The sequence below is a fragment of the Zonotrichia leucophrys genome, chromosome 14, assembly GCF_028769735.1.
Source record: "Zonotrichia leucophrys gambelii isolate GWCS_2022_RI chromosome 14, RI_Zleu_2.0, whole genome shotgun sequence".
Taxonomy (NCBI): domain Eukaryota; kingdom Metazoa; phylum Chordata; class Aves; order Passeriformes; family Passerellidae; genus Zonotrichia; species Zonotrichia leucophrys.
Window position 1 is genome coordinate 13,106,578 of NC_088184.1, and position 26,603 is coordinate 13,133,180.

Sequence of the window (26,603 nt, forward strand, 5' to 3'; positions counted from 1 at the left end):
GGGAAGCACCAAGCCCAAAATTGGCACCTTGGGAATGGTCAGGTGCCTCCTGTGGCCACACAGACATCTCTCACCTCTGGGAGCTGAAGCAATCTGGCCTCTGTGCTCCACACTCCCTCCTGCCCTGCCTCCCTGTCAGCACCAACTGCTCCCAAACTGCACTTGGAGCACAGACCCTGAGGAATCTCCTCCTGCCATCCCATCCCTGGAGCCCTCCCAGACAATGTCCCAGCAGTGAAGAACCAGGGCCTTCTGCCCCTTTCCCTGGCACCCCTGCTCCATGTGCCCAGGGGAGGGCAAGCCCAGAAACACCCTGAGACACCAGAGCAGAAAATCCCTCCCTGTGCCAAGCTGAGCTCTGCACCCTCAGCATTCCCACACCTCCACTCCAGCTCTCCTGCCTGGAAACTGAGTCAGGTCCCTCCCTGCCAAGAGATAAGCTGGCAGAGCACAGGAGATCAGTACCAAAGGGGAAGAGGGATGCTCTGCACTGAAATCCCTGGGTTTCCTCCCACCAGTGTTTCAGACTGGCCACAGCTCTTCCAGCCATTTCCCCTGAGTCCTCCCCTGGGATCACGAATTCCAAAACCCCACACAAGTCCCAGCAATAAGATGGAGGCTTAGCAGAGTCCAAAAGCACATTCTTTCCTCAGCCTCCTCCCTCCTTATCTCCTTCCTCCCTCCCCCCAAAGCACATTTAGATAAATGTTATTGGAACAGTAAAATCTATAACTTAAGCACAGGAGGGATGGAAGGAGGGCCTGGGTGAGCAGATCTGCCAGAACAGAAAAACAGAGGAGAGCCCATGATCCCCTCTGGGAATTAAACCTTGGGTCACTGCAGGCAGAGATCCCAGCACAGAGGTCCTGACAGTCCCACAAGTCCTGCACAGACTCATTCACCTTTTAAAACTGATCACACCCCAGTCCTGAGGCTTTTCTCTGCTTCACCTACCTGGGGTGAGTTGGCTTAAGCACATGAGCTGCACCATTTTCCACCAAGCTGCTCCTCCTGTGTGTTTATTTTGTGGATTTTAACTCAAAGAAGGTGCTGAAGCCTGGCTTCTCTGTGTACCACCATCCCTGGGAACAGCAACACACAGCCAGCCCAACACGGTGCACATTTTCTTGAGCACTGATCACAGAGATGAGCCCAGGACTGTGCAGCCCCAGCACATCCATCCCACTCCCCCCAACCCTCAGTGTGGGTGGCAGTGCCCTTTCAGCCACCACTGCACAGCTCCAGGATCCATCCAGGGCAGAAGTGCTGCTGCCAGGGCAGGTTAATGCCTGAGGAGTTTCCTTCACCATGAGCAGCCCATCCTGCCCACTCCCACACCCCAGCTCCCCCTCCTGCAGCCTCAGCCAGCCCAGAACAGCTAAACCCACACAGCCATGGTGCCATTGATGGCATTATGGCCATCCCAGTTCACATTTCACCAGGCACCTGATTTTAGCCCTTGGCTTCACACAGAGCAGTGGTGCAGCTCCTGTCTGCTGTCCAGGGGCTGCAGCTGTCAGAGCAAGGGGTGGGAGGTGGCCTGGGGTGCTCAGATAAATGGATTTTCCTCGAGCCACTGTGAGTCACTTACTCAGGGATAATGGTTACAGAATGCCAGAAAAGCTCAGGTTGGAAGGGACCTCAAAGCTCATCTCATTCCAACCAGTGGAATCTTCCACTGGACCAGGCTGCTCCAGGCCCACCCAGCCTGGTGCTGAATGCTCTGTCCCACCTCAGCACAGCTCTGCAGTCGGATGTGCAGAGATCCAAGGAGGAGAAACATCTCCTAAACACAGAGTAGCTCCTTCTTCAGCCTCAAACACCACAGAACAGCATCCCCAAACCCAGGAGATCAGGGCTGCAACCCCAAAGTGCTCATGCCAGCACCCCCAGTGCCACTCCACAGCCCCCAGTGCACCCTGCCCATACACACACCCCTTACCTGGCACTGCCCACCAGAGGGTGGCTTTGGGCTCCACACGGACAGGGAAGCAGGAGGCAAAGAGGCAGGGCTGGTTCCAAATGTTCCACTCTTTATTTGAAGTTTTACATGCCACCAGCGTACATGAAAGTTGCACATTCAGAACTGGACTCACTACGAGGACAAAGGGCCAGATGCAAACACAAGTGTCAAACCAGCACACGATGGAGGAGCCCGAGCCCAGGAGCCTGCAGGGATCTGTGACCAGGCTGCCACCCTGGGGGCACCTGGGGGGTCAGAGATGGACCCCCAGTTTTAGCACCACCTCCCTTTGCCATCTCCAGAGCTGGGAGCTGGGTCTTCTCTCCTAGCGCGGCACCGTTCCCTTTCAAGGAGCTAAAGAAGAATTTTTGGTCATATCTCTACCAGAATTGAGGGTGTTTGGAGACCAACTGCCCATTTAATGCTTTCCTGAATCCCCCTTTCTATCAATGCCAGCAGTTTTTACAAGGAGAAACAATTTCCACCCGCTGCTCAGAGGGAGAGACGACAGAAATAGGGACTCTTACACTGACATTTTATTTTCAAAGAAAGTTTTGATAGAAAAACATTTTCCCCAGCAGCCTTGGGCAGGGAGTTGCAGCTTCCACTTCAAAGGACAAACTTCAAAAACAAATCCAGTGTCCTAATGGTTTTGTGCTACATTACTTAATTGTCATACAGCTAATTAGCAATGCCTGATTTCACATTCTCTGTACATAGATGAAGTTCACAAAAGAAGGGGCTACTTAAAAGAATAAATAAAACAAGGCACCAGGCAGCCAGGCTCCGACAACATTAACATAAAATGTTACACTTTACTATTTAAAAAACCGAAATAAAACCCCCATCATGATTAAACCTATATTGATCTGCCTTCCTTCAGATCTCAGAGCTTTGGATCTCTGCAAGGAAGGGGGGAGAACACAACATGGCAAGCGGGGGCTTAGCCTGTGCCTCTGTGTGTGTATTTCACCAGCGTGCAGCAGGGATCTTTAAAATTCTAATTATTTCCCTATCACCAAGTAAGATGGGGATCAATAGATGGTACAGACTGACCCCTTTCCTCCAGTGTCAGGGGGAAATTAAAAAAAAAGAAAGGGGAGGGCGAGCTGAGAGCGTCAGAGGTCAATGCCACAAAACAATAGATATTGATGTCTCCATTCATTTCAAACAGCGGAAAGGTCAATGCCTCCCTTGCTTCATGTTTTATGGCTGAAATCCTGCTGCTAACAGCAACAATGTTAGTAGTCAGACCTCATCCATCCTTTTTTATTATTATGATTATTTCTAACCAGGTTAGCCATTTTGAAAATTTGACGAAAGCTGGGAGCAGCAGTGGGGGGCTGGGTAGGAGGAGAAGAGGGGAAGCTGCCCTGGAAATTAATGGAAGAGATGGTTTCCATTAGTTTTCAAGTCTCCCTGTCCCCCTACCTGTGCCCCAGTTTGTCCCTCACTGCCCCCTAAAAAATGAAAAGTGCCTGAGGCAACATCCCTTCACTATTAATCATTATTCCCTGTACAACATCCCAATTGGTTTCTATGGAAATGATTCTCCTGCTGGAGTACCCTGGCTGCCTGTGCATCTCAAAGAGGCAGGAGAGCTGCAGAGGAAGGAGATTGGGCTCTGCAGCACCCAGCACAGCTCCTGCACTGCTCTCCCAGCTTTGGACACTCTGCTGGGACCAGCCAAGTGGGAATTGCATCCCCCTTAGACAGGTGAAACAACCCTTCTGCACTGCTTCACTCCACCAGGGGGAAAGCCCCAAATTTCTACAGCCCTATCCTAAAGCAGCACTGCTGGAAGGAGGCACCCAGCACCTCACAGGGATGGTCCCACACTCCTGCCCACTGTCCCACAGCTCTGAACATCCCTGTGAGGGGACAGGTCCTGCAGAGGAGGCAGTGATGGGAATTAAAGCCCAGTGAGGGGGAATGTGGCTTTGCTGCTCTCAGGGCAGCCCAGCCCCAGGTGTGCCCTCTGTGAGCAACACCCAACCTGGAGGGGAGGGTTCAGCACCCGGGGAGCCTCCTCCCCTCCCACAACAGGCCAAGCTCAGGATGTGTGTTTGGATTCCAGAGGGAGATCCATGCCTCCATCCTGCCCTGCCTCCTCTCACTCCCATCTTATCCTCCCTGACAGAGCAGGGACCACGGTCAGAGCTCTCCTGAAGGGAGAGGCTGTCACCACACAGCCCCTTCTCCTAACACAGCAGTGCATTCACTGCCATTTCTAAAGAGACCATGAAATCAGCTTTGCCAACAGCTGAGGAAGCAATCCTTTAACCCACACTCCCAAGAAACCCACGGGAACACAGATGACTCAGCCCCTCTGAATTCCCCACACCAGGGTCACTCCAGACCCTCCCAGCCAAACAAGACTTTGGACATGAGCAGAGCAGCAATCTACACCAAGTTTTACACAAGAACTGACCTGTCCCAGAACATTCTTCTCCCACAGAACCATGGACACTTTGGGGGTGGTCAGAGCAAAGATTTCTGCTGCAGTTCCCAAAGATTGGAGGTCTGCTTTGGAAGGCAGCGGGGACTGGGATCCTGCAGAGGCACTCCCTGTGAGAAGGGCACCTTCTGGAATTGAATTCATTTGTTTCAGACTATGGACAGCAGCATCAGCAGGCTCAGAGATCACCTCCTTAAATGCTCCCAGATAGCAGGAGGGAGATTTCTGGAGAGATGGGGACAGAGAAAAGGAGGGGGGATTTCATATTAAATAAAATCCAGGAGCAGAACACCCCTCTCCCTGCTCCCCTCTCTTCCTCTGCAGCTGCCTGAGTGCTGAGTGGGCTCTGAGTCCCATGCACTGCTCTGCTCAGAACATATGGAGCTGTGTTTAATAGCCCAGCTCTGCCAATTGGGTACCATTAGGGTGGGTTCTTTTCCCAGTGTAAATGTTGCAGAATATAAATTGTAATTAACACCGATGCCAAAATAGCACTTAGAGAAAATAAGCACATTATTAACATCTGGTGAATCCTGCCTGGAGTGCAAAAGCAGCGGAAATTCTCACTCTCCATAAGAGGATTTGTAGTAGAGATATCAAGCACTGGCCCAGAGTTGGGGAGCTGGGGGTGGAAGGAGATTTTAGTTTTTATTACTGTTTGGGATGCTGCCTTTATCACCTGTGGGTGACCTTTCCTAGCCCTGCTTACAACTGGCAGCATCATCAGGACTTGTGACCCACTTGCACGAATACAGATGCCCAAACATCACATCCCTGGCAAGAGAATAACAGCACATTAAACATCCCTGGCTGCTGCTCCCATCCAGCAGCAGCACACCAGGCAGGTGGACATGGATGTACCAAGCCAAGTGCACAGCATGTTCCACCAGGTGACTGCAAGCCCAAGAGCAAAGGTTTCACACCAGAACCAGGCAGCAGCTGGGTCTGCACAGCACTGTCCCCCAGAGCAACAGGAGAGGTGAGCTGGCAGCACTGCCCAGCTCCTGCTGATGCCACCACAGCTGTTTGTGCAGGGAAATGCCCGCTGAGGGTGGCAATGGCCACTCAACCAACATCAGGATTCCTACACAGGACTGAACAGGCTCCCTAAGGCACCAGAGAGCTCCTGCCACACCCTGCACCTTCCCTCTGCCCTGAGGCCAGTGGCACAGGCAGGACAAGGCCAGTGCTTCCAACCAGGAGGAGAAAGCAGCTTTGCAAACACCCTCTGCCCAGTCCTGCTGGTCATCCCGGGAAAAAAACACGGACAAAAACCAGGCAGAGCTGAAGTGGCCTGAGCTGGACAGAACAGCAGCTCGTGCTCCTGCCAAAAAGCACATCTGATGTGCTCAAGAGAGGGAGAGAAGAGGGCAAGAAGGGGATCCAAATGGGAGTAATGTGACAAGAGGCAGAAAGAACCTCAGGGGGGACAGTTGGAGGGGAAACAGCGGCAGCTCCCCACACTCAGCTGCAGGGAGCTGAGGCAGAGCCTCCAACGCTCAGGAGTGCTCCCAGCTCAGCTGCAGCACTCCCAGGGGAGCTGCCCTCACATTCCTGCTGCTCTCCAGAGGCTGTGCTGGCTCCCTGCCCTCACAGGGGAAGGATGAGAGCCTCGGGAAGGACAGCAAACCAGCAGGGCTGGTCTGAGCAAGGCACAGACCTGTGCTAGCAGAGCCTGACACTCACCTGCTCCTCACTGTGACCTCTCTGAGCACGGGGGCTGTCACAGCCTGGCTCAAGATTTACACCTGGGGGACACAATTCCGGGCAGGCTCACACGTGGCTGATTGGAAAGCAAGGACAGAAAGTCCTCCAAGGCTGGGAGATGCATTTTGCTCTCAAATCTATCCCATCAGACCAGGCTTCCTCTGAACACTGAGGGCAGAAGAGCATTTGGGAGAGGGCATCTTGGGTAGGAAATGCTGACAAGGAGATGGGCACATCATCTTTGGACGACTCTGGGCCTCCCCAGAAGAGCAGAGCTCAACACATTCGGGATTTGGGTGAAGTCAGACAGCTCTGGTCAGCAGCTGCTTTGCAGAAGACAGACCTGGTGTGCTACCAAGGAAAATTCTGCCACCCAGACTTGCAGCTCCAGGAATTTGTAACTTGGCTTTTGGTACAGCTGTCTGATGCTTTTAAAAGTGCTCAGTAAATAAGGCAATATGAAAGTGATCCAGACCACTACTGATGCCTGAGGAAGTTCTGTGGAGCAGAGAAGCTGACTGAAATCACACTGTGAAAATACTTCATAACATCTCTAAAATTAGCAGGAGCTCAAGGCATGGGATATAAGGACAGAACTGGAACACTACATTCCCATCTATACTGCAAGACAGACTGCATATAAATCAGATCTGAGCCTCAACTTATTCACTGTAGGCACCATCTACCCTAGGACAAGGATTTCCAAAAGAGCTGAGAACTTCTTCCACCAGACCAATGGAAACAGCACCAGCAGGAACACACCATGGTCAAGGTGTTAATGACCTTGATTTGTTATTAAAAAATAAAGAGTCTTTGTGGTACTTCTCAGTCAAAAGAAAAACCCCTTTAAATATCTGTGACTGCACATGTGTGACTGCAAATGCCTATTTGTAACATAGAAAAGATGTGATGCACTTCAATTGAGCAACACATTTTTGTGCCTCTGAGCTGGCCTAGGCTCTCTACTTTGCCAAAAACAGACTGAAGCAAAGAATGATATTCACCAAAACCACAAAGCACACTGCCAACGTACACAGGGGCCCTTGGGACAGACACCAGGGGACACAGGGGACAGAGCATTGTTAAGTCAGTTTCTCTTACCTTTAACTTCAATAAAATAACAGAAACAATTCATATCAACCGCAAGGAAATACTCATCAGATTCCACAAGGCTTTGAGACACGATTTTTTCAGATGCAAGCAATATCCAAAAGATGTTTCCCCACTGTAAAGAATCAGCTTTTTTTATTTTGCAATTGCACCTGGTTGAAGTGATTGTACAGCATCCAGTGAGGGGCCAGGAGTCAAGGATGGGAAATCCAGGCCAACAAGAAGCTGCTCCAGGGGTTCACACTGACTTGTCCTTTCCATGCTGTGACAGTCACCACCACAAATTGGGAGGTTCCTCAGCCACTCTGCTTTTAAACAAGGTAATTTCATCCAAGTGCCTCATGGGGACATCTCTGATGACCTCTGTCAAGTCCTCGTGCAGCAGAGGGAAAATGACGACGTTTAATGCAGGGCGCTCTGCCTGGAAACTAAATCAGACACAGGTGATTAGCCAAGGAAAAATACCAGTTCTGCAGTGCAAGGGAAGGGGATGGCCTGGGCATCCATCATGCAGGATGGGGGCAAGGAAGGAGGAGGCAGGAGGGGCAGCTGGAGCTCCAGGCCTCCCACTCTTCCCTCTCTGTGTCAGCAGGGAGCTCAGGCTGGGTTTGCACCCCTCTGCAGTGAGTCTGCCAAGCTGCCACAAGCCCAAATTGCACCTGAAATCGGGAGGGAGGAAGAAGTTTTTAAAAAAATGAATAAAAAATAAATTAAGACGGGTAGGTATTCTGAGAGGATCAGAGATCCCAAGAGCTGTGCCCAAGCTGGGCAAGGTGCTCAGCGGTAACAATTTACACCACCTGCAAACCAGAGGCAAGTTGCAGAGCCATTAGGAAAATCAGGCCAGAGCAATGTCAGGCATTCCCTCGGGGCTGAGCCTGGGATTATCACTTCAGGCTGGGTTGTTCTGCATGCAGAGTCTACACTCTGCAATTAGAGCATAGGCAAGTTTAGAAAGCTCAGATGTGCAGATAAGCATTGAAGTGTGCTCACACTCACACACTGCAGCCTTCTTTTCAATCCAGGCTGCAGAGCAAAGGAAGAGATTTGCACAAGGTAAAGCCATTAAACAATGCAGAAAGAACCGTACAGAAAAAGCCCAGGTGCCCACCAGCAAGTACTTTACACGACAGCAACCTGTGAGGAAGAGAAATGGTGTTATTCAGTGCAGTGTAACAAGAGTTCAGTCTTTTAAAGCTGGGAGGGTAAAAACCGTAGAATAATTACCCTTAAGAGTGAGTTACACCTTAAAATGAAAAAGATCAGTGACTCTTAATCCTGTGCCACCAAGGTGTTTCCTCTGAAGGGGGTGACAAGGACCAGTTCATTATCACTCACGAGGAGGCAGAGTCACATTGGCAGCGCCATCCCTGGAGGCTGAACCGAGCTGTGCTGGGCACAAAGAGAAGCTCTCTCTCCACAAACTTACACAGGTGTGTGCCTGGAAGATTCCCAGCTCATCTCCAGCTCTGAAATGGCCAGATTTCTGTCAAACACTGAGGAAAGGTTGGAGATCCAGCTGCTGGAAACAGGCATGAAAATCCCAGGTAGCAATGCAGCCAGCTGAAGAAAGCATCACGAGAGACTGGCATTTCCTGGGAGACACAAAGGACATTCCCATCCACAAACGATCTGGAGTAGAGCTGCCAAAAACACAGCAGAGAAACTTCCATTCCCAGGCTGGCTGCTCAGCCTTGGTGGGTTGAATTAATTTGCCTGAACCTAAGTAGCTGCAGGAATAAGAATTTCCAGCAACAGAACTACCTGGGGCAATTTTCTATCTCTCTGCATCACAGACCTGCCCTTCATGCCTCATGCCTGAGGGCTGGCAGAAAAGGACACGGCTCCCTGAGCAGATCTGGGGACTTGTGTCAGGGCTGTGCAGCTTCTTACTTCCACAGCACTGCCCTCAAGAAATCAACCAGCAAATAACTGCTGATCTGGGAGGCAGCTGGTAAAGTCTGCAGTGAAATCACATAAAATACAGCCAAATGTCTCTTTGATAGTCCCTGCTCTGCCTCAGCTCTTCGTGTTTCTGATCCAACACCACAGTCCTGCAGAGAAAATCATGTTAATGGACCAAGTTTACTGAAGTCCAGCAAAGGAAGAAACTGCCATCTTCCCAAGGGAAAGAAACTGCTTCCTCCTCTGTATACAGACTCTCCCAAATTGGACCTGAGTGCTGCCTTCTCACCACGTACAAAATTGTAGTTTATAAGCAGCCTTTACATGCAGCTATAAAAACAAGAACCCAGACAAGTTTACATGATGAACTGCCACCGAGACAAGTGAAAAACCCCAACGCAGTTAAGTGTCCCTCCTAAAGAGGCTGGGTTTATACCAGGGGTTTGAACTTGATCTTAAAATAAGAGAAAAAAAGGAAAGCTTTGTGATTTTCTCCCCCCCCTCAACAGGAAACTGTATGTTACTGCAAACCTTGTAAATTCCATACCCCAGCAAGTTGACGCCGGAGAATTCTTTCCATGTACAATTTGCGTGATTTAAGGAAAAAAAAAAAATCAAATGCACATGGTTCACTATTATTCTCAGCTAAATGTGCGTGCAAAGCCTCTCCTTTAACTGCCTGTTAAAAAACACCCCGATTTTAACGAGCAGCTGTCATAATGTTAAACTGGGATTAGCAGTTCCCAAAAGCAGCTCCCTCTGCAATCCGTGCTCCTTTAGTCCTCCCCCGGAAGGCAATTCCTTTCTTCATCCACCTGTCCAGGTGGGCTAGATTAAGTGAGAGGCACTTAGAGCACTGCTTCGAAAGGCCCCAGGCATGGGGAGGAGATAACAAGAAGGGGAAGAGAGTGAGTTAATGAGTTGCAGAACAGCTCCTGTAATCTTCTTGAGGGTTCTTTCCTCATTCCACACCTGGATGGACTTCAAACTCCATCCACCTCTGCAAACGCAGGGCTTGTAAAATTAAAACCCGAAGGACAGAGAAGGATGTTGACCCAGGGAGACAAAAGAGCTGCAGTTTCAGACATGAAACCCTGGTTTGTTTTTTTTTTGGTTTGGGTTTTGGTTGTTTTTTTTTTTCAAGGGAAAAAAGCCAAGGATATGCTTGCCTGCTCTCTCCTACAAAACCTCCAGACTAAACTCATCATGATTAATTAAATGAAAGCAAGTTTTCTAGGCAACTGACTAGCAGCCCTTTCAAAACAGATCCTTTAATCAGCAACAACCACTGGGATAACAAAGAAAACACCTCCCTCCTCTCACCCCCCACCATGTACATTTTCCAGCATAACCTCTGCTCCAGCAGAATCAACACCAAAGCAACAACCACCCAGCAGGAATTTCCACAAGGAGGTTTCTGAGGTGTCCTCACGTGGATGTGGACACAGAGCAGACCTGGCCACAGCAGCTGGTTGGAATCATCCACAGAGCTGGGAAACAAATGATGCAGCACACCCTGTGTCACAAATTCCTCCTGGCATCAGCATCTCTCGGCTCTCAGCTCTTGAACTGGTTGTGTGTGGATGAAAGGGTTAATGATGCTTTGCTATTTGTCTCCAGGATTCTCCCAGAACAGGTGTGGACTGGACTCAGTAAGGTTATTTTCAAGTGAACAGCTTGGTAAATAGCCTAACACTACACTCTCAATTACCTCCAACCACTGTGGCAGGATCCAATATGTAGGTCAGGGACAAAGTCAAAAAGAAAGAGAAAAAAGTCTAAAGCAAGGCTGCACTTTGATCAGATTTCCTCGATTTTAGCAAGACAAAAGAGACCCTCCCAGGAATGCAGTTATCTCTGGCAAACACCGACATGCCTCCCTGAGAGGACAGTGAGTCCCCAGGAGATCCCACCTGCTGATAGATCCAAAGGGTGGCCCAAAGCCACGGGGAATGTCCCCAGCCAGCCTGGAAAAGATGGATCACACCACCCCCCTGCAAGCTCTGCACCACAGACCCTGGATGTGACAGCTCTCTGCATCAGGGGCTGCTCAAACCTCCTCTACTTACAAGGAAAGGATAAGGCAGTGTTTGGGGCTGAAGAATGTTCCTCCCCTTGAGATTTCCACAGAAACCCAAGGAAAGTCCTAAGCCAAATGAGACATTTCAGCACATCCCACTTCCCAGAGGCTGGCAAGCAAGGAGGGATAATTAAACACTGCCAACAAAAGCAGCACACAGCAGATGAAGTGAGGAAATACAGAGTATCAGGAATGGATCAAGGGCAGATCTCTGACCTCCACAAACCAGGCTGAGCTTATGGAAAAAGAAGCTCCAGAGAAGAAGAGGAAGGGAGGAAATGAGGAGAAGTTTGATTTGGGGGCACAGAGCAGACGTGGACTCTGGTTGGCACCACTCTCACAAATGCAAACCAGTCTCTGCTGCAGTCACACTCCTTCTCCCCTCTCTGTTCTGACCTTCCCCACAGGCTGCTGAGCTGTTTTTGGAGAGCCACAGCTTTCTCAAGAGCAGAAGTTTGAGACCAACTCACTTTCTGCCCTGTATGCAGCTTTCTCACCTACATGCACAAAGCCCTGTTAATCCTCTGCCAGGCACAGCCTGTTTTTACTGGAAGACTTGCTCACACCCCCAAGTTCAAGCGTGGCATCTGTCTTGAAAGCTTCAGCCAGCACACCTGAGCCAGCCTGGAAACTCCCTTCCTGCAGCATGGCACGGTGGAATGGAGGAAGTGCCAGGGCAAGCTGCAGCAGCTGGCAGCAGCATGACCCAACACACACACTCACACTTTTCTCATCTTCCAGGGAAGGCCAGGCAAACACTCCAGATTTGTTCCACTGGCCGTGCCCTGACCTCGGTACCGAGGAGCTGAAAATCTCTCCCTGCACACAGGGACTGCCAAAGAATTCTGCAGGAGCATCTTCCAAAGAGGATTTGGTCTCACCAAAGAAACTGTAGGTGGGATTCTCCCAGCCCCTTCCCCTGGGAGCAGGGAAAACCTTTGCTTCCCATTCATCCCCCAGAAGCCTCTCAGGGAGTCCAAACCCTCCCCACAGTGACTCTACAGCAGATCCATTCTCTAGTGCCATTCTCCCTTCCAGATGCCAGTGCTAAGCAGACTTTATTTCCAAACCTCAGAAATGGACTTGAAAAGTTCCCAAGGAAAGATGTTCAGATTCCTCTGGTTGCTCTTAACTCCACACAATGAGATATCTTTGCTATAAAGCGTTTTCCTCTAGGGGTATCTTCCATCCCTTCATGTCTATGGAGACAAACCAACATTCTCCCACAGCTGCTGATTTTTCCACACTGAAGTCCCATCACTGCAGTCTCCAACCTGAGACCAAGGGGTGTAGATGGGACTCTGGAAATCACTCACACACATCACTGCCAACTCTCCCATTATCCTCAGTGCAGCTTCTTCATTTGCCACTGTGCTGAGCCACAGGGAAGGAGCAATAACACATCAGACTCATCCCGAGCCGAGGCAAATTACATCTCTCTGCTGTGGTTTCCCTGTAAGGCATGAATGGCACTCTGCTGCTTCTCCTGTGAGCTGAGGTTTGTATCAAACACGCCTGCAGACTGAGGTTTTCGTGTTATTTTGCCAGCTGAACTCTGCATCACTCAAATGTGACCGGACAATTAGAGGGGGAGGGAATAAGAGCCCAAAGAGCGATGCCAGAGCGCCCAGGACACGTCCTAGGGGAGTGCTCTGCCAGAGCAAGCTGAAAGTTATTTCCTAATCTCTTCCACAAATTAAAAAGCTACTGCAATAACTGCTCAATTAGATTTATTTTACTATGGAAATGCTTTAAAGCTGCAGTTAATGCTTCCGTTCAGCCTTTTACACCCTCATGAAGAGAAAGCACGACAGTGCTATTCCAATATTAGTTCTCAGCCAAGAGAGAGAGGACAATCCTTGAAAGTTATTTCATGCACAGACCAATCTGCCCGCTGAGGAAGGTTTCAGAACTGAATTCCTTTCAAAACACAAGAGCTGGCAGTCAGAACGAGCCATTTGGGTCAGCCACAGGAATGCATTTAAAGAAGGGGGTTTGTGAGTACCCCCAAAAGAAGATAAATTAATATGGCAAACTGGGGATGGTCCCACAAGCCCTGCTGGCTTGTAAAGTATTTAAACCCACCCATAAACAACATCCCTGGTAGAAGCAAAGGTGTCTGGGCCACACCTCATGCATTCAACCCTCGCCAAGCCCGCCAAGGAATCCTTGGGCAACGCAATCTGACAAGGATGCAGTTTGTTATTCAGTCTGTGACAGAATGATTCAGGGGTTTCCAAGAGCAGGAAATGAAACAGACAATGAAAGCTTGAGCAGGATGCTAATGATTCACTACACCAGCCTGGTGATACATTAAGTCCTCTGCAATCCCACTTGTGCAGGGCTGGAGCCCTCGGCACGCTGGGGCTGGCAGGGTGGGATCAGCAGCTCTGGGACCTCAAAAGCCAGCCCTTCTTCAAGGTCAGAAGGAAGAGAAGGTGCTGAAGGGATGTAAAACCAGCTTGGAAATCTTGAATAAGCCCCAGGTGCTCCCAGCAGCTTTGTGCAGTGGCAGCAGGACTGCAGCAGTCGGGTGGGCAGCACAGGATCAGCAGAATTCAAAGATCATCTTGTAATCACTCACTGCCCCCAGAGCCCCCTCTAAGAGTAAAAGGGATCCCCAAAAGGGATTTCATGTGCCTGAGACCACAATGAGAATCCAGGTGAGCAGAATGCTGCAGGGATATCCAGGGCAAGGGGGAATACTGAGCCCTGAGGTGAGCAAAAACTCATCTGTGATAACTCAGCCCTGTGCTAAATGCCAGGAGAGCATTTGGCTCACTCAGCACTTCCCAACACTCCATTTCAGCCCTGTGCTCCCACCTGGAAGCCCTGTTCCTGCAACTGAATCCCAGGAGGCTGCTTCATCCCCTCAGCAAGCTCACAGCCACACAGGGCCACTGGAATCAGCAGTTTAAGAAAAAGGGAAGATCCAGCCAAGGGTTTCACACTAAAAAAGGACAATAACAAGCACAGGGAAATTTAGGTAATGCTACAGAAGACTGAACAAGAAGATCTAATTTAGGCTGAAAGCTCTTCCTAGAAAGTGGCAGGAATCTTATCATGAAAGTCACTTCAAACCAAGCAGTGCTCATACCTGACACAGGCTGGGTAAGTTTGTGTTTCTCTTCCTCTGAGTTTGGATCCCCAGAACAGTGAAATTCTCCTAAATGAGAAAAATTCTCTGCACTTCCCAGCACCCAAGAGTGACCAGAGTCACAGAATCTCAGAATTGTTTAGGGTGGAAAAGCCCTCTGAGACCAAGCCCAACCTTCCCCAGCACCACCATGGTCACCACAGAACCCATCCCCAGGTGCCACATCCTCATGGCTTCTAAATCCCTCCAGGGATGGAGATTCCACCACTGCCCTGGGCAGATTTTGCCAGGGCTTGAGAACCCTTCTGGTGAAGAAATTGTCCCTAGTATCCAACCTGAACCTTCCCTGGCACACCTTGAGGCCATTTCCTCTTGTCCTGTCCCTCATTCCCTGACAGCAGAGCCCAACATCCCCCTGGCTGCACCTCCTGCCAGGGAGTTATGGAAAGACACAAAAAACCAAAAATACTGTGTGTTTTGGGGTGCTCATCCAGCATCCCAAAACACACTCCAGCTGCACTACAGTTTTTCCCTTGGATTCATTTCTATAAATCACAGCTCACCTCTACACCTCGACACTTTCCCCCTTCTTTATGAAGAATCCCTAATGATGCCGTGTTCTCTGAGGTTTTTTGTTTTGCTTTGGGGTTTTTTAAAATTTGTTTGTTTGTTTTTATTTTATTGTAGCTTTCTTGATCTTTTTTCAAGGTGTTTTTCCAAGGACTTTTCACTGGCTTGTATTGTCTGGTGTTGTAGAGTCCTTGAAATCACTACAATGACAGGAGCTATCTAAACACTTCAGCTAAAACCGACAAAATTCTAAAGGCACACAGTGGAAAATAAAAATCTGTCCTTGAAGCCAAGGGGATATTTGCTGAAGCATTTCCCATCCCCTCTTCCAGCCTGTTTTCTGATGGCAAGGAAAGCACCAGGAAAGCAACTTCTCCTGCACAATTGTGAAGTGCCTGCTCACCCCATGAAGCTGTGCAAGCCTGAAGTCATCCAAATTCCTTGCCCGCAGGATTTTTGGGGCAGAGACACACCGGCATATAAATACGATTATTTAGCATGCAGCCCACTGGTAAATGGTGGGACCTTCCGTGGGTCACAGCTCCATCTACTGACTCTTCCACAAAATAACATTGTGGAAAAGATCGGGAAAGCTCCTGGGAGGCTCAATCCCTTGGAACTGCCTTTGGACACGCGGGTCTGTGCAGGAATTTAGAAACAATCCCAGCACGGCAGCTCAGCCCAAAATGGCAAAGCAAATTTACCTTTTCTGCAAAGAAGTCTTGGCACAGCAGCAAGTGTGGGGTCACACCTGAACCTCCAACCACAGGGCCTCAAATTGTGGCATTTTGGTGTTTGTGGAATTGGTGCTGCAGTGGTTTGAACAGAAGAGTTATTTAAACAGGGATAACACGTGCTTGGAGCTGAGCGCTCCAGCAGAGTTTGGGTCCAAGCATAAAATGGAAAACATTGTGTTCATTGGATCTGAAGTGTGGCAGCAGCTGAGCACCATGTGATGGGGGAAAAAAATGTCAATTTACACAGAAACTGAGACCAGACCCACGTCACATGTGAAACCTGAGGAAGATCAGGGCAGTGGATCTGGATCACTCGAGCCACATCTCCCACTGTAACCACTACACCCTTCTTATGTGCAGAGCATCTCCCTGAACCATAAAGGAGCTCCCCCCTCCCATCCACACTGAAGGGAAAAGAATAAAGAAAAACACTGCAATGATTTATCTGCCCAGAGGGAAACAATCTTTACAGTCTTCTCTACAGCTCAGAGGAGACCTTGCCCTTGCAAGCCTCCTGTTTGCTGATGAGGCTCCAGATGAGCCCTGCTCTGCTCATTGTGTTTCATTGCAAAAGAGCCAGAACTGAATCAGAGGCTTTTAATGACTCAAATACACGAATTAGTTTGTCCCAAATAGCAGCAAACTTCAAGCAGAAGCTGCTCACCAAAAGCTGGACACCACAGGGTCTGGTTCAAAGCTGTCACAAGACTGAGAGACATGAGAACAACCTCTCTTTTCAGGCCAGTGGAACAGAAATACATAACACTAACCTCCTTTTACAGAAAAAAGGGACAGTTGAGAAGCAGCTCAGGCTTTAAGCCACTGCTGCGATGCAGCAGATTTAATTCCCAAGCTCCCATCACCACACCCTGTATATTCACCATCTTCCAGAACAATTCCACAGCTGAAACCAGTCTGTTCTCCCCAGAGAGGCTCTGTTACCCAAACCCTCCTGTGCATCCACGCTTGAAAAAGGACTGCCCTGCACTATATTCATTTTCAAGCTCTACCTCCTGCAGCAAACTCCTGATACACAGCCAGCCCTGGGTCCTTCCCATTCCCACTCACATTTCTTCTCTGCTTTAGAGGCATTGGGAGAATGTGAACCACTTTGGCTCCATTTTGCTGTTCAAAACTCTCTCTCATCCTAAACAACACCATCACCACAGCCCTAAAACAGGAACTCTGACCCTCAGTAGGACCTGAAGAACATGGATCAATTGCCCCAGCTCAAGCAAGGGAGCAAACAAAGGCTCGAGGTCCCTGCTCTCACCTCCTCCCCTTGTTTCACACACAGCATCCACACACATTCCAAACAAATGGGAAAACACAAGCATAAATCCCCTTGTTTCGTTCTGGCACAAGGATAGATAACTTCCAACTTGCTGCCTGGTGTAAAACTTGGATTCAAGAGACACCAGCTGCACACTCTCAGAGGAAGCCATGCTGTGTGAATTGGAGCCATACCCACAGGTCTAAGCTCACACACAGATTTTACTGCACATCCCTCTGCCTTGGAGGAGCAGGCAAAATGCAGTCAAGAGCAAGTCAATTCCTGAGCCCATCCCAAGGCACATTTGTGCAAGGATGAGAATGGAATTGCTGGAGAAGCCACGTGGTTAAAGGCTGGCTGATGGCTCATGGAAGACTCCAGGCTTTGCTTACACATCATTTTCTGTATTTTGTTTCTTCCATTTGATTACTAGAGACAGTTGCATGAGAACAGGATCTTTGTTGCTTAGGAGAGCATCTGCTCCCACTGCTTATCCTCCTCCTGAAGTCATAATCTTACATGACATCAAAATCGTTTCCAGAGCCACCAATTACAATGTCACAGAGGATTATGACTTCAGGTGTAGAATTTGCAGAAGGAGCAGATGCTCTCTTCAGCAAAAAAATAACCCAAAACCCAACCTTCAAAAAACCCTCTTTTCATACAAGTGTCTCTATTAATAAAATACAAAAGAAGAAAATAAGCTTGACAGCCAGAACTGTAGCTAAATATAAAAATAGAAAATAGCTTTTAACATTTCCACCAGGCATCAGCTGCTCTTTAGAAAGTTCCCAGGGTTTAGATCATAAAGAGGTAGAGAATGTAGTGAGAATCAGTCCATGACAGAGAAAAAGAGGGAGAAAAGACTGCAGAGTGGTGTATTTCTGCTCAGTAAGTGGACATTAAAATTTTGGGCAGTAAGTGGACATTTTGGTGTATTTCTGCTCAGTAAGTGGACATTAAAATTTTGGGCAGTGCCACAGAAGGGAGGGAAAAGAAAAAACGGGAACTGCAGATTTCTGGTTCTTTCCAAGGACCCCCAAAGCACAACTGAAACCAACCCAGCAATGTTTTTACAGATACGAAGCCCTGTGTAAAACAAACTCAAAGAATCCTTGTCACATCACAAGGAATTGACTCAGATGTTTCCAACAATCCCCATCCCAGAAGGACACAGAGGCTTTCAGAGGCAGCAGCAATCTCAGGAGCACTTTGGTAGGGAGCTATTACAGTCCCAGCCTGCTCTGGATTTGATCCACGGAAAGAAGCCAAGCGTAATAAGTTAGTTTGAAGTTGGAGGAAGGCTGGGGAGGGAGGAGCATCCTTTAGGATGCACTAATAACGCCGTGTGATTTGAAATTTTTATTAGAGCTTAGCAGGGCACAGCAACAGTAGGTGACAAAGAAAACAGGCTGAAGGTGGGGAAACAGCCTCATAGAAAAAAAAAAAGATAATAATGGCAAGTCTGCTGCATGGGAAATATTTTGTAAGATGACTGCCATTATTAGAAGATTTCCAAATGCCAAGCGTAATTAAAAGCTCTCTTTTCAAATGCAGTTCACGGCTCGCACACAAACGTTTCCCACCACGTGAGCCTCAGAACGCTGCAAGGGGCCAAGCAAAATGCATTTAAGAACTGCCAAACGTGCAAAAGCAGTTTGTACCGATTCTCCCCCCCTCCAGCACCCTCCGAAGAAAAAACCCTTCACAACAACCCTTTAAAGGCTTTGAATTGCGCTGCCAGGGGATTATCAGTAAGTGACATTTACAAGTGATTAGAGGACAGAGAATTATCTTAGTCACTTGTGGGAAAGGAGGAAAGCTTCAAGGTCAAACCTCTCAGTACTTAAATGTCGGCAGATGTTTTGTTTACACAAAAAGTGTCATTTGATTTATGATGGAGCTTTGCATCCCGAACTTCAACTCCGGCCAGCAGAACTGCAGAGAACATGGGTGGGAATGGAATCAAGAATTCACACAATACCTTCAAACATTTCACTGATTCACTCTTATTAAAGTAAGAGGCTGGTTTATGTGCCAAACAGTTACACGTTACCTATTAGCTCCTTGGAACAAGACCTCCAAGCCATATAAACCTTGGCAAGCCAGAGGAAGGGAGATAAATCTCCAACAGCTCCAGAAACCCCACATCCACCCTTTTCCGCACTCACCTCCGGACAATGGACTGCTGGAGGTTTTTGCAAACGGTGAGAGACTCTCCCATGAACATGTGGCACATGATGACCTCGAGGCAGCTGGCCATGAATGACATCACTGCGTCAGACTGCAGAGTCCCGCTCCGGGAGACGATGCAAAGGCGCTGGAGAGCGGAGCAGTGACTCAGTGCCTGGAAGAACTGCGCGCCCGCACAGAAGTAGGGCTGTTCCAGCCTGCAGGAATCAACAGAAACAGCTCAATGGGCAATTCATGCCTGGGATGCTCTCACACAAGAGGGAAAGACGAGGCACATTCATGGCGGGCTGGCAAATGGAGCGAGCAGTGCCTCCAGCCCTGAAGGACAAGGGCACAAACAGGCAGGAAAGCCCCAAATGCAGAATTCTGGCGCCCAACGGGGAGTGACCTTGGAGTAACCCTGGTTTTGCAAGTTTCCCACAAAGTATGGTGGGTAAGACAAGCAGCAGATCCATTCTGGTCTTAAAAGCACAGCCTGGCTTCTGTGCCTGACACCCACCAAGCAGGTGGTGTGGATTTAGGGACCTTCTGCTCCACAGTACAAACACTGCCCAAACTGGTCATATCTTCAGCTTCCTGCCATGAAAAACACACAGAGCACAGAGGCTGATGCAGAACTGGGGCCAGCAGAGTGACCACAACCAGCCCTGGCAAAGGATGAGAGCTGCTGCTCTCCCACAGGAAGAACAAATATCATCAACCCACCTTTACCTGAAACACCTGGCTCAGGGAACAGAGACAGGATCCTCTATCACAGTGATCCAGGAGGACAATGAAATGACAGTGATTATACCTGGCCAACAAGGGGTCTTGTGTTTTACCCAGCAGAATAAGTGGGTAAAACTCCCTCACAGAAGCCACCCTGAACCTGTCTGAGGCCTGTGCCACCAGGACAGTTCATCTGCTCAGTGCAGATTTACCACCAGGCTTCAGAGCACTTGGGAATCTCAGTCATTGGGTCAGGAAAGCCGAGAGCTGCAGGAAGGTTAATCCATGAGGTGATAACAAGCTGCCAGCCCAGCCTGATCTGTGTAATCTCTGCACAGGCTTTGCAGTATGCAGGGGTATCTCAGCAACCTAATCTTGTTAATTGATAAATTCTGTTTCAGTCTCAGCTTACAAGTGCTGTCAGGTGGCACTGCCTGAAGAGATCCTAAGAGCATATCTACGCTTTGGGTAATAAATTAAAATTCATATCAAGAGAACGGGCAGCCTCTTCAATTTTTCAGCACCATTACTGGGGCACTGTAAATGTAGGACAAAAAGCAGGGAATCTCCAGGATCCAGGTTTCCAGGTGAACCTCAGGGATGCAGCAGCCACACCTGCAGTGCCGCCCTGCCCTCGCTAGATGGCAATGTTGCTTTGGAATAGCCCCTTAAACGCGTTCCTGAGCATGGAAAACTGGGAAGGGAAAAAGGGTGGAAACAGCAGGGAATCGGTCACATCAAAAGGAAACTACGTTATCAGGAGGAAGTGCTAATTTCTAAAACCATCTTAAGCCAATATAAAACCTTAGACGTTACTCAGGGAAGAAGAGTGACAGTTTCCACCCAAATCAGTCCAAGGAGAGCCGTGCTGCAGCCTTCATTCCAGGCTCTGTGCTGCCTCCCATCTCCATCACTCCTGGCCTCCATTTCAAAGCCTCAGGAAGCCACAGAGCGCAGAATGAGCAAAGCAGCACTGCACACACCAAGTTCCTTCCCCAGCCCTCAGTTCCTCCATGGCTATTTACTCTCCTCAAGGTTAAGGACACATTCACATAACCCAAGACCTTGAGCAGCTCAATTCCCAACAGCTGCCACCCCTCAGATGAGACCAGAACATTCCTCCCCCATTATAAATGGGAAGTGGTGGAAAATGAGAACCCTCCTGAGGTGTTTCAGCCCCCCTGGCTCCCCTCAGTATTGCAGTGGATCAGGGACAGGCACACAAGCACCAGTCTCAGGTGAGGAGCAGTAATTTCACACACAGTAACTGTGACCTTGTCTCAACTGCACAGCACTTTGGAGCTTGGTGAACCAAGGGGGGCAATGGGACTGACGGGTTCTGCAGATTTACTGAAAGAGGCTGATTTTGGAGAAAAAAAAGAATAAACCCACCTCCCTAAAGTGATAATGTTTGTGTTCATATGGACTAGTGCAAGGAAACCATCAGCTTCCTTTCACAAGCACATTCTGGCAACCATGAAGCTCCTTTGTGCACTCTTTAGGATCAGACCTTGGTAGGATCCTTTAAAGCCTATCAGGAGAGGAACACCAACAGGACAAACTCTAAATCTGGAATGTTTTCAGTACATGACAAAGAAAAGAAATAAAAAAAATAAAGAGGCAATATTTTCATACAAACCCAAGGCAGACAAATATCTCATTGGGAAACCCAAAGAAAACTCAAGAAAACTCTACATTATCTAGACAGTGTAGGAGTCTCTTCCTTCCTGGAAATTTAAGAAGTGTGCATGTACACAAAGTAAAAAGTCAGCAAAGGCAGTAGTATTTAACCAGCCCTGACAAGCTGCTAGCTCCCAAATAAGCAGCATGCACTTTTCCTTATCTAAAAGGAAGGCAGTCACAGCACTTTTTGCTCCTAAAACACTGGTTAAAGGGCATATCCTGAGCCCTCAAGGACAACATGCAATGCCTTCCCATTCTCCACAAGCCAGGAAGGAAAATACTCAGCTTTCAAGGCATTTCATGTACTCTGGACCGGAACGCTTTTAATAGCAGCCACAACAAACCACACATCACATTTCTGGAGATCCACAAACAAAACAGGAGACGTTCAAGGGCAGCCCCTCACCTGAGATCTCTCAAACACTTGCAGTGTTTCAGCATGTCCATGAGAGCAGACATATAGACCACCTTGCCCATCATGCCCAGGTTGGCCAAGGAAAGAGTCCGCAGGTGCTGGCACTGCAGCCCGATGTTGACGAGCCCAGAGCCCGTGAGGATATTTGGCAGCTGTGCTAAGGTGAGGCTCTGCAGGTAAGTCAATTGGCTAATGGCAGCCACCTCTGAGTCCCCCACGCTCTGTGCCCGGACACAGGGAGGCAGCGAGTTCCGAATCGCTGGCTCGTTGCGCGGCATGGCAGAGGAGAAACTGGACCCAATTATCTCCAAGGTTTCCAAAAATCTGAGGCTTCCCATCAGAGCCCAAAACACTGAGGACTCGATCTTCTGATTTGTCTGGTCCCCTAAGTTACTTGGATATGTCTGTACCCCAATCCGAACTTTCCTTCCAAATGTCTGGGGCACCAGGTTAGGTGTGCTGGGAGGCTTCTCCACGCTTGCACCAACATCGGTGATGGAGCAAACTGGTAGTGCTAATGAGAGCAGGTGCTTTAGCCTGGACAGGAGCTGGCACAGGTGGTTCCCTAAGCTTTCAGAGCTGTGATGGTGAGCTGCAGAGAGGTTCAGGTGTCTGAGGTTGCAGCAAGACACTACCAAGCTTTCCAAAATGCTGCTGTCGATGTCATCTTCTGCTTTCCGAAACACGGACTCCGGGGCCAGGCAGTGAACGCAGCCACTGAGGTTCAGACTGGTCAGGCTTTTAAGATCCTTGCCACCATTAATGACCCTCTGGATCAGGTGCCCACCAGATAAGGTGCATCGGCTAAAGCTGAAGTAGAAAGGGTTGTTGAACTTCAAGTGTTGCAGGAGCCCGGAGCCGTTAATCCAGGATTTGGGCAGTTGTAAAGCATCCAGACGAACATTTCGGGCCATGGAGTCCAGGAGGTTTTTGGTGGCTCCCGTCTCTGCAAAGCTGCCGGGGGCAGAGATGAGGAAGGCGTGGAGGTTCTCCGGTGTCCGATCACTCAGCACTGCCAAGTACAGCCTCACCACCTCCTGGTTGACGTAGCCAGGAGCCAGCCTGGCGTAGAAGATGCGGAGGTTCTGGTAATGGGGCACGTTGCTCTCGCCCACCATCAGCTGCCCAGAGAGCATGAACCCCTCCCGCGAGCGGTCGAGGATCTCAAAGTAGAGCAGCAGTTTCTCAAGGCTGGTGCAGCACGGCACGACACCGTAGGAGGGTGTGTAGAGGGTTTGCTTCAGCTCAGAGACGCGGCTCAGGGTGGCTTTGCACTCACTGCTCAGCTTGCTGGCGTTAAAGCCGGGGTTCACGTCGATGGCCAGGGAGCGCAGGTGCTGCAGCGAGGAGAGCATCTTGGAGAGGCGCGGCGAGGTGACGGAGCACCCCGACAGGTTCAGCTTCACCAGGTTCTTGCACCGTGTTACGTGGTCGATGGTGGAGCTGGGCAGCCAGTAGCACCCGGCCATGTTCAGCTGGTAGATCTCCTTCCCAATGTCCCTCATCAGCTGCTTCACTTTGTCTTTGTTCACCTGCACCCAAACAAAAGCACGTTCAGTGAGGGATATGGCAAAGGTGGGCGCTGACTCAGTTGCCCAGCTGGAGGTGGGGATAAGAGTGGCTGGTACTTGGATTATGTGGCTCATCCAAAGGTTTGGGGATGGCAGCACAGCCTAAGAATCACCACACTGCTGGCAGCTCAGTCTGCCATGCTTTGGACCCTTGGGATTACACTTCCTTTTGCTTCTGCAGTTCTGCATTACAGACTGCTCAGCAGCTGAGTGTGGAAAGGAAAACCACCTCAGTTTTCCACCAGCAAAGCTATTTCAGCAGAACTGGCTATGTGCTGAAACTCAAATTGAAAGAAGAATTCTTCTTCATTCAGCTTCCTCTTTTGGAAAAGAGCATAGGGGACTTTCCCCTGCCTGCACTGGCTGATACAGTTCTCATTGAATATATCACCCCTCCTTCCCAAGCTTTATTTTTGTTATAACATGCACACAATTTCTGGCTTCACTGACTGCATGCCTGAGAGCAACATGCATAAGATTTTTTTGCACAACAACACGGAAAACATATTTTGGGAAAATGCTAACTTTAAGGTCATGTTTACTTTCTTTTTAGCTTCCAGAAATATGGAGAAGTTAAGTTTTCACTGACAGTATTTTATATAACTAAGGAAGCACAGAGCTGTGCTAACAAAGCATCCTGGAAAATAAATGCTTTTATGAAACAGCTTACTGTGTATTTGATTTCACAGTTCAGGAGCAGTCTATTTAGGTGTACACACTGGAAAGTTCTACTTCTTGGCATTGTTTTACAAAGTGAGATTTGTCTTCGCAGCTAAGAGAAGAAGCAAGCTACTCTCCTCACCTTATAGTCCTTCTGAAGCAGCACTGTATGTGTTAGACTCTTGTCAAGGCAAAGTGTTGCAAGCTTCCTGCAGGTTCTCCTGACATTGAGGACCAAGTCTGTGCAAGGGACATAGCTGAGGATGTGCAGAAGGATCTCATCTGAGAACTCCATCAAGTTGACTCCATTGCTTTCCTCTTCACTCTCCTCACTTACGACCTCCTGGTGGAAAAGAAAAAGAGGAAAAAGAAAAGGAGAATATGGAGGTAGCACAAAACTTCACATGAAATCATGGTACTTTCACTTGATCTTTCACCATTGGTGAACGTTTCCATTCATTCTACTTACAGTGCAACTGGAAAGGCGACTGTCCATGATCTTTTCCTAAATATAACACAGCGATCTCTTTCTACATCCTTCCTCCAAGCGCCACCCGTTTCAATAACCTTTAGAGTTACATAACCATGCATATATACATACAGATACGGCTATATTTATCTGTTTACACATACAGACACACACCGACACTGCAGCCCATCATCACCGCCAGCTCTTGTGCCTCTCTCACACCTTAACGGCGAACCCAGAGCCCAAACCGGCACTAACGCCAGGGCAGCTCCTTGATGAGGGCAGCGGGGCTGCTCCGCCCCACAGCCCCCTGAGACACCCGCACACACCCGGCGAGGGCGATCCCGGCGCCCTCCGCGCCCCCGAGCCCGGCTGCCGCCCTGAGGGCTCCGGGCTCCCGCAGCCCCGCCGCAGCCGCCGTTACCGGCGCCCCGAGGGGCCGCCGCGGAGGGGAAGCGCGGGGCGAGCTGAGCCCCACAAGCCCCGACTCACCTCTCCGCAGCGCGACATGGCGGCGGCCGCACGGTCCTGCCGCCGCCGCCGCCGCCGCCGCCTGGCCGGGCCCCGCTCGCAGCGGCCGCGTCCCGGGCTCGCTCCCGCCGGCCCGGCCGCCTCACGGCGCTTCCGGCGCGGCCATGACCCGGTTCCGCGGCAGCGCCCGCCCCGCGCCGCCATCTTGAGCGCGGCGCGGCCGCAGCGCGGCGCCATCTTGAGGGCGGCGCCGCCGCCATGGTGGGAGTGGCGGGGCCGTGGAGTCGGAGAGCACCGGGATCGTTCAAGCTGGAAACGGCTCCGAGCTCATCGAGTCTAATCTGTCACCGAACACCACCGTGTTAACTAGAGCAGAGCACTGAGTGCCATGTCCAGGGTTTCCTTAAGCACCTCCAGGGATGGTGACTCCACCACCCACCCGGGCACCCCCTTGCAGTATGTGACAGCCCTTTCTGTGAATAAATGCTTCCTGATGTCCAACCTGACCCTCCTCTGGTACAATTTAACACCATTTCCTCTCATCCTGCCCATTGCTCCCTGGAAGCAGAGCTCGACCCCCGTCTCGTTCCTGTCAGGAGTTGTGCAGAGCCAGAATGTCCCCACTGCTCCTCCTGTCCTCCAGGCTGAGCCCCTTCCAGCTTCCTCAGCTGCTCCTGGTGCTCCAGACCCTTCCTCAGCCCCACTCCCTTCTCTGGACACGGTTCAGTGCCTCAATGGCCTTCTGGGATTGAGGCACCTGGAACTGGACAGGGCACTCGAGGTGTGACCTCTCCACTTGTGAGTACAGGGGTAGAATCACTGCTGTGGGACACACTGTAGGATACTAGAATGGTTTGGATTGGAATTTAAAAGATCATCTTGTTCCACCCTCTGCCATGGACAGGAGCACCTTCCACTATCCCAGCTTGCTCCAAGCCCCGTCCAACCTGGCCTTGGACATTTCCAGGGATGGGGCAACCACAGCTTCTCTGGGCACCCTGTGCCAGGGCCTCACAACCTTCACAGGGAAGAATTTCTTCCCAATATCACCATCTTTCCCTTCACTGATATGCAGACAGCCATGCAGAATCAACCAGGGCTGCTATGCCTGCTGCTGTGACCAGAGCCATCGCACACAGCCATGTCCAAGGGGAGCAGCTGGCTCCAGCAGTGTAGCTGAACACAGCTCCTACCCCAAACCTCAAGTACAGACAGGACCAGAGCGCTGGAATTTCCAGTTACGTGTATGCTTCAGGAATTTTGTTCATAGAAAATGTGTTTTAAAGATGACCCATAAAGGAAGATGAATAAGTTGCTATTTTCTTCCTGCTTGATTGTTGCCATTTAAGGCCGTGAATTACATTAAGGGTAAATTGGGGGTTTCACTTAGAAATAGCAAGTGCCTCAAGTCTTGATTATGTATTTTGCTTCTAGGCTGGAGTCAAACAGGAAAACCATTTTTAGCTCTTAGATGAGAGAGAGCCTCTGCAGAGGATCTGTACCTGCTTTGTTTGTCATGTGTTTCACTTAAAT

General features: G+C 49.6%; 1 protein-coding gene across 6 annotated transcripts; it reads right to left on the reverse strand.

Moving 5' to 3' along the window:
• Positions 1-2,013: 2,013 nt before the first annotated feature.
• FBXL18 (F-box and leucine rich repeat protein 18) lies at positions 2,014-25,193 on the reverse strand. 6 transcript variants are annotated; one of them, XR_010442005.1, is made up of 6 exons: positions 24,600-24,619; positions 24,273-24,473; positions 21,891-23,431; positions 19,072-19,290; positions 8,668-8,833; positions 2,014-7,666 (listed from the first exon to the last, which is right to left on the reverse strand). XR_010442005.1 is itself a non-coding variant. In XM_064725647.1 (5 exons), the coding sequence occupies exons 1-5, from the start codon at positions 25,107-25,109 to the stop codon at positions 7,510-7,512; spliced, it is 2,136 nt and encodes a 711-aa protein (XP_064581717.1). In that variant the 5' UTR covers positions 25,110-25,193; the 3' UTR covers positions 2,014-7,509. The 6 variants fall into 6 exon arrangements, 5 of the variants coding, with proteins under 5 accessions (XP_064581717.1, XP_064581716.1, XP_064581718.1 ...); XM_064725647.1 differs by lacking the exons at positions 8,668-8,833; positions 24,600-24,619 and adding an exon at positions 25,092-25,193; XM_064725646.1 differs by lacking the exon at positions 8,668-8,833 and having other exon boundaries at positions 24,600-24,617.
• Between the last annotated feature and the right edge of the window lie 1,410 nt (positions 25,194-26,603).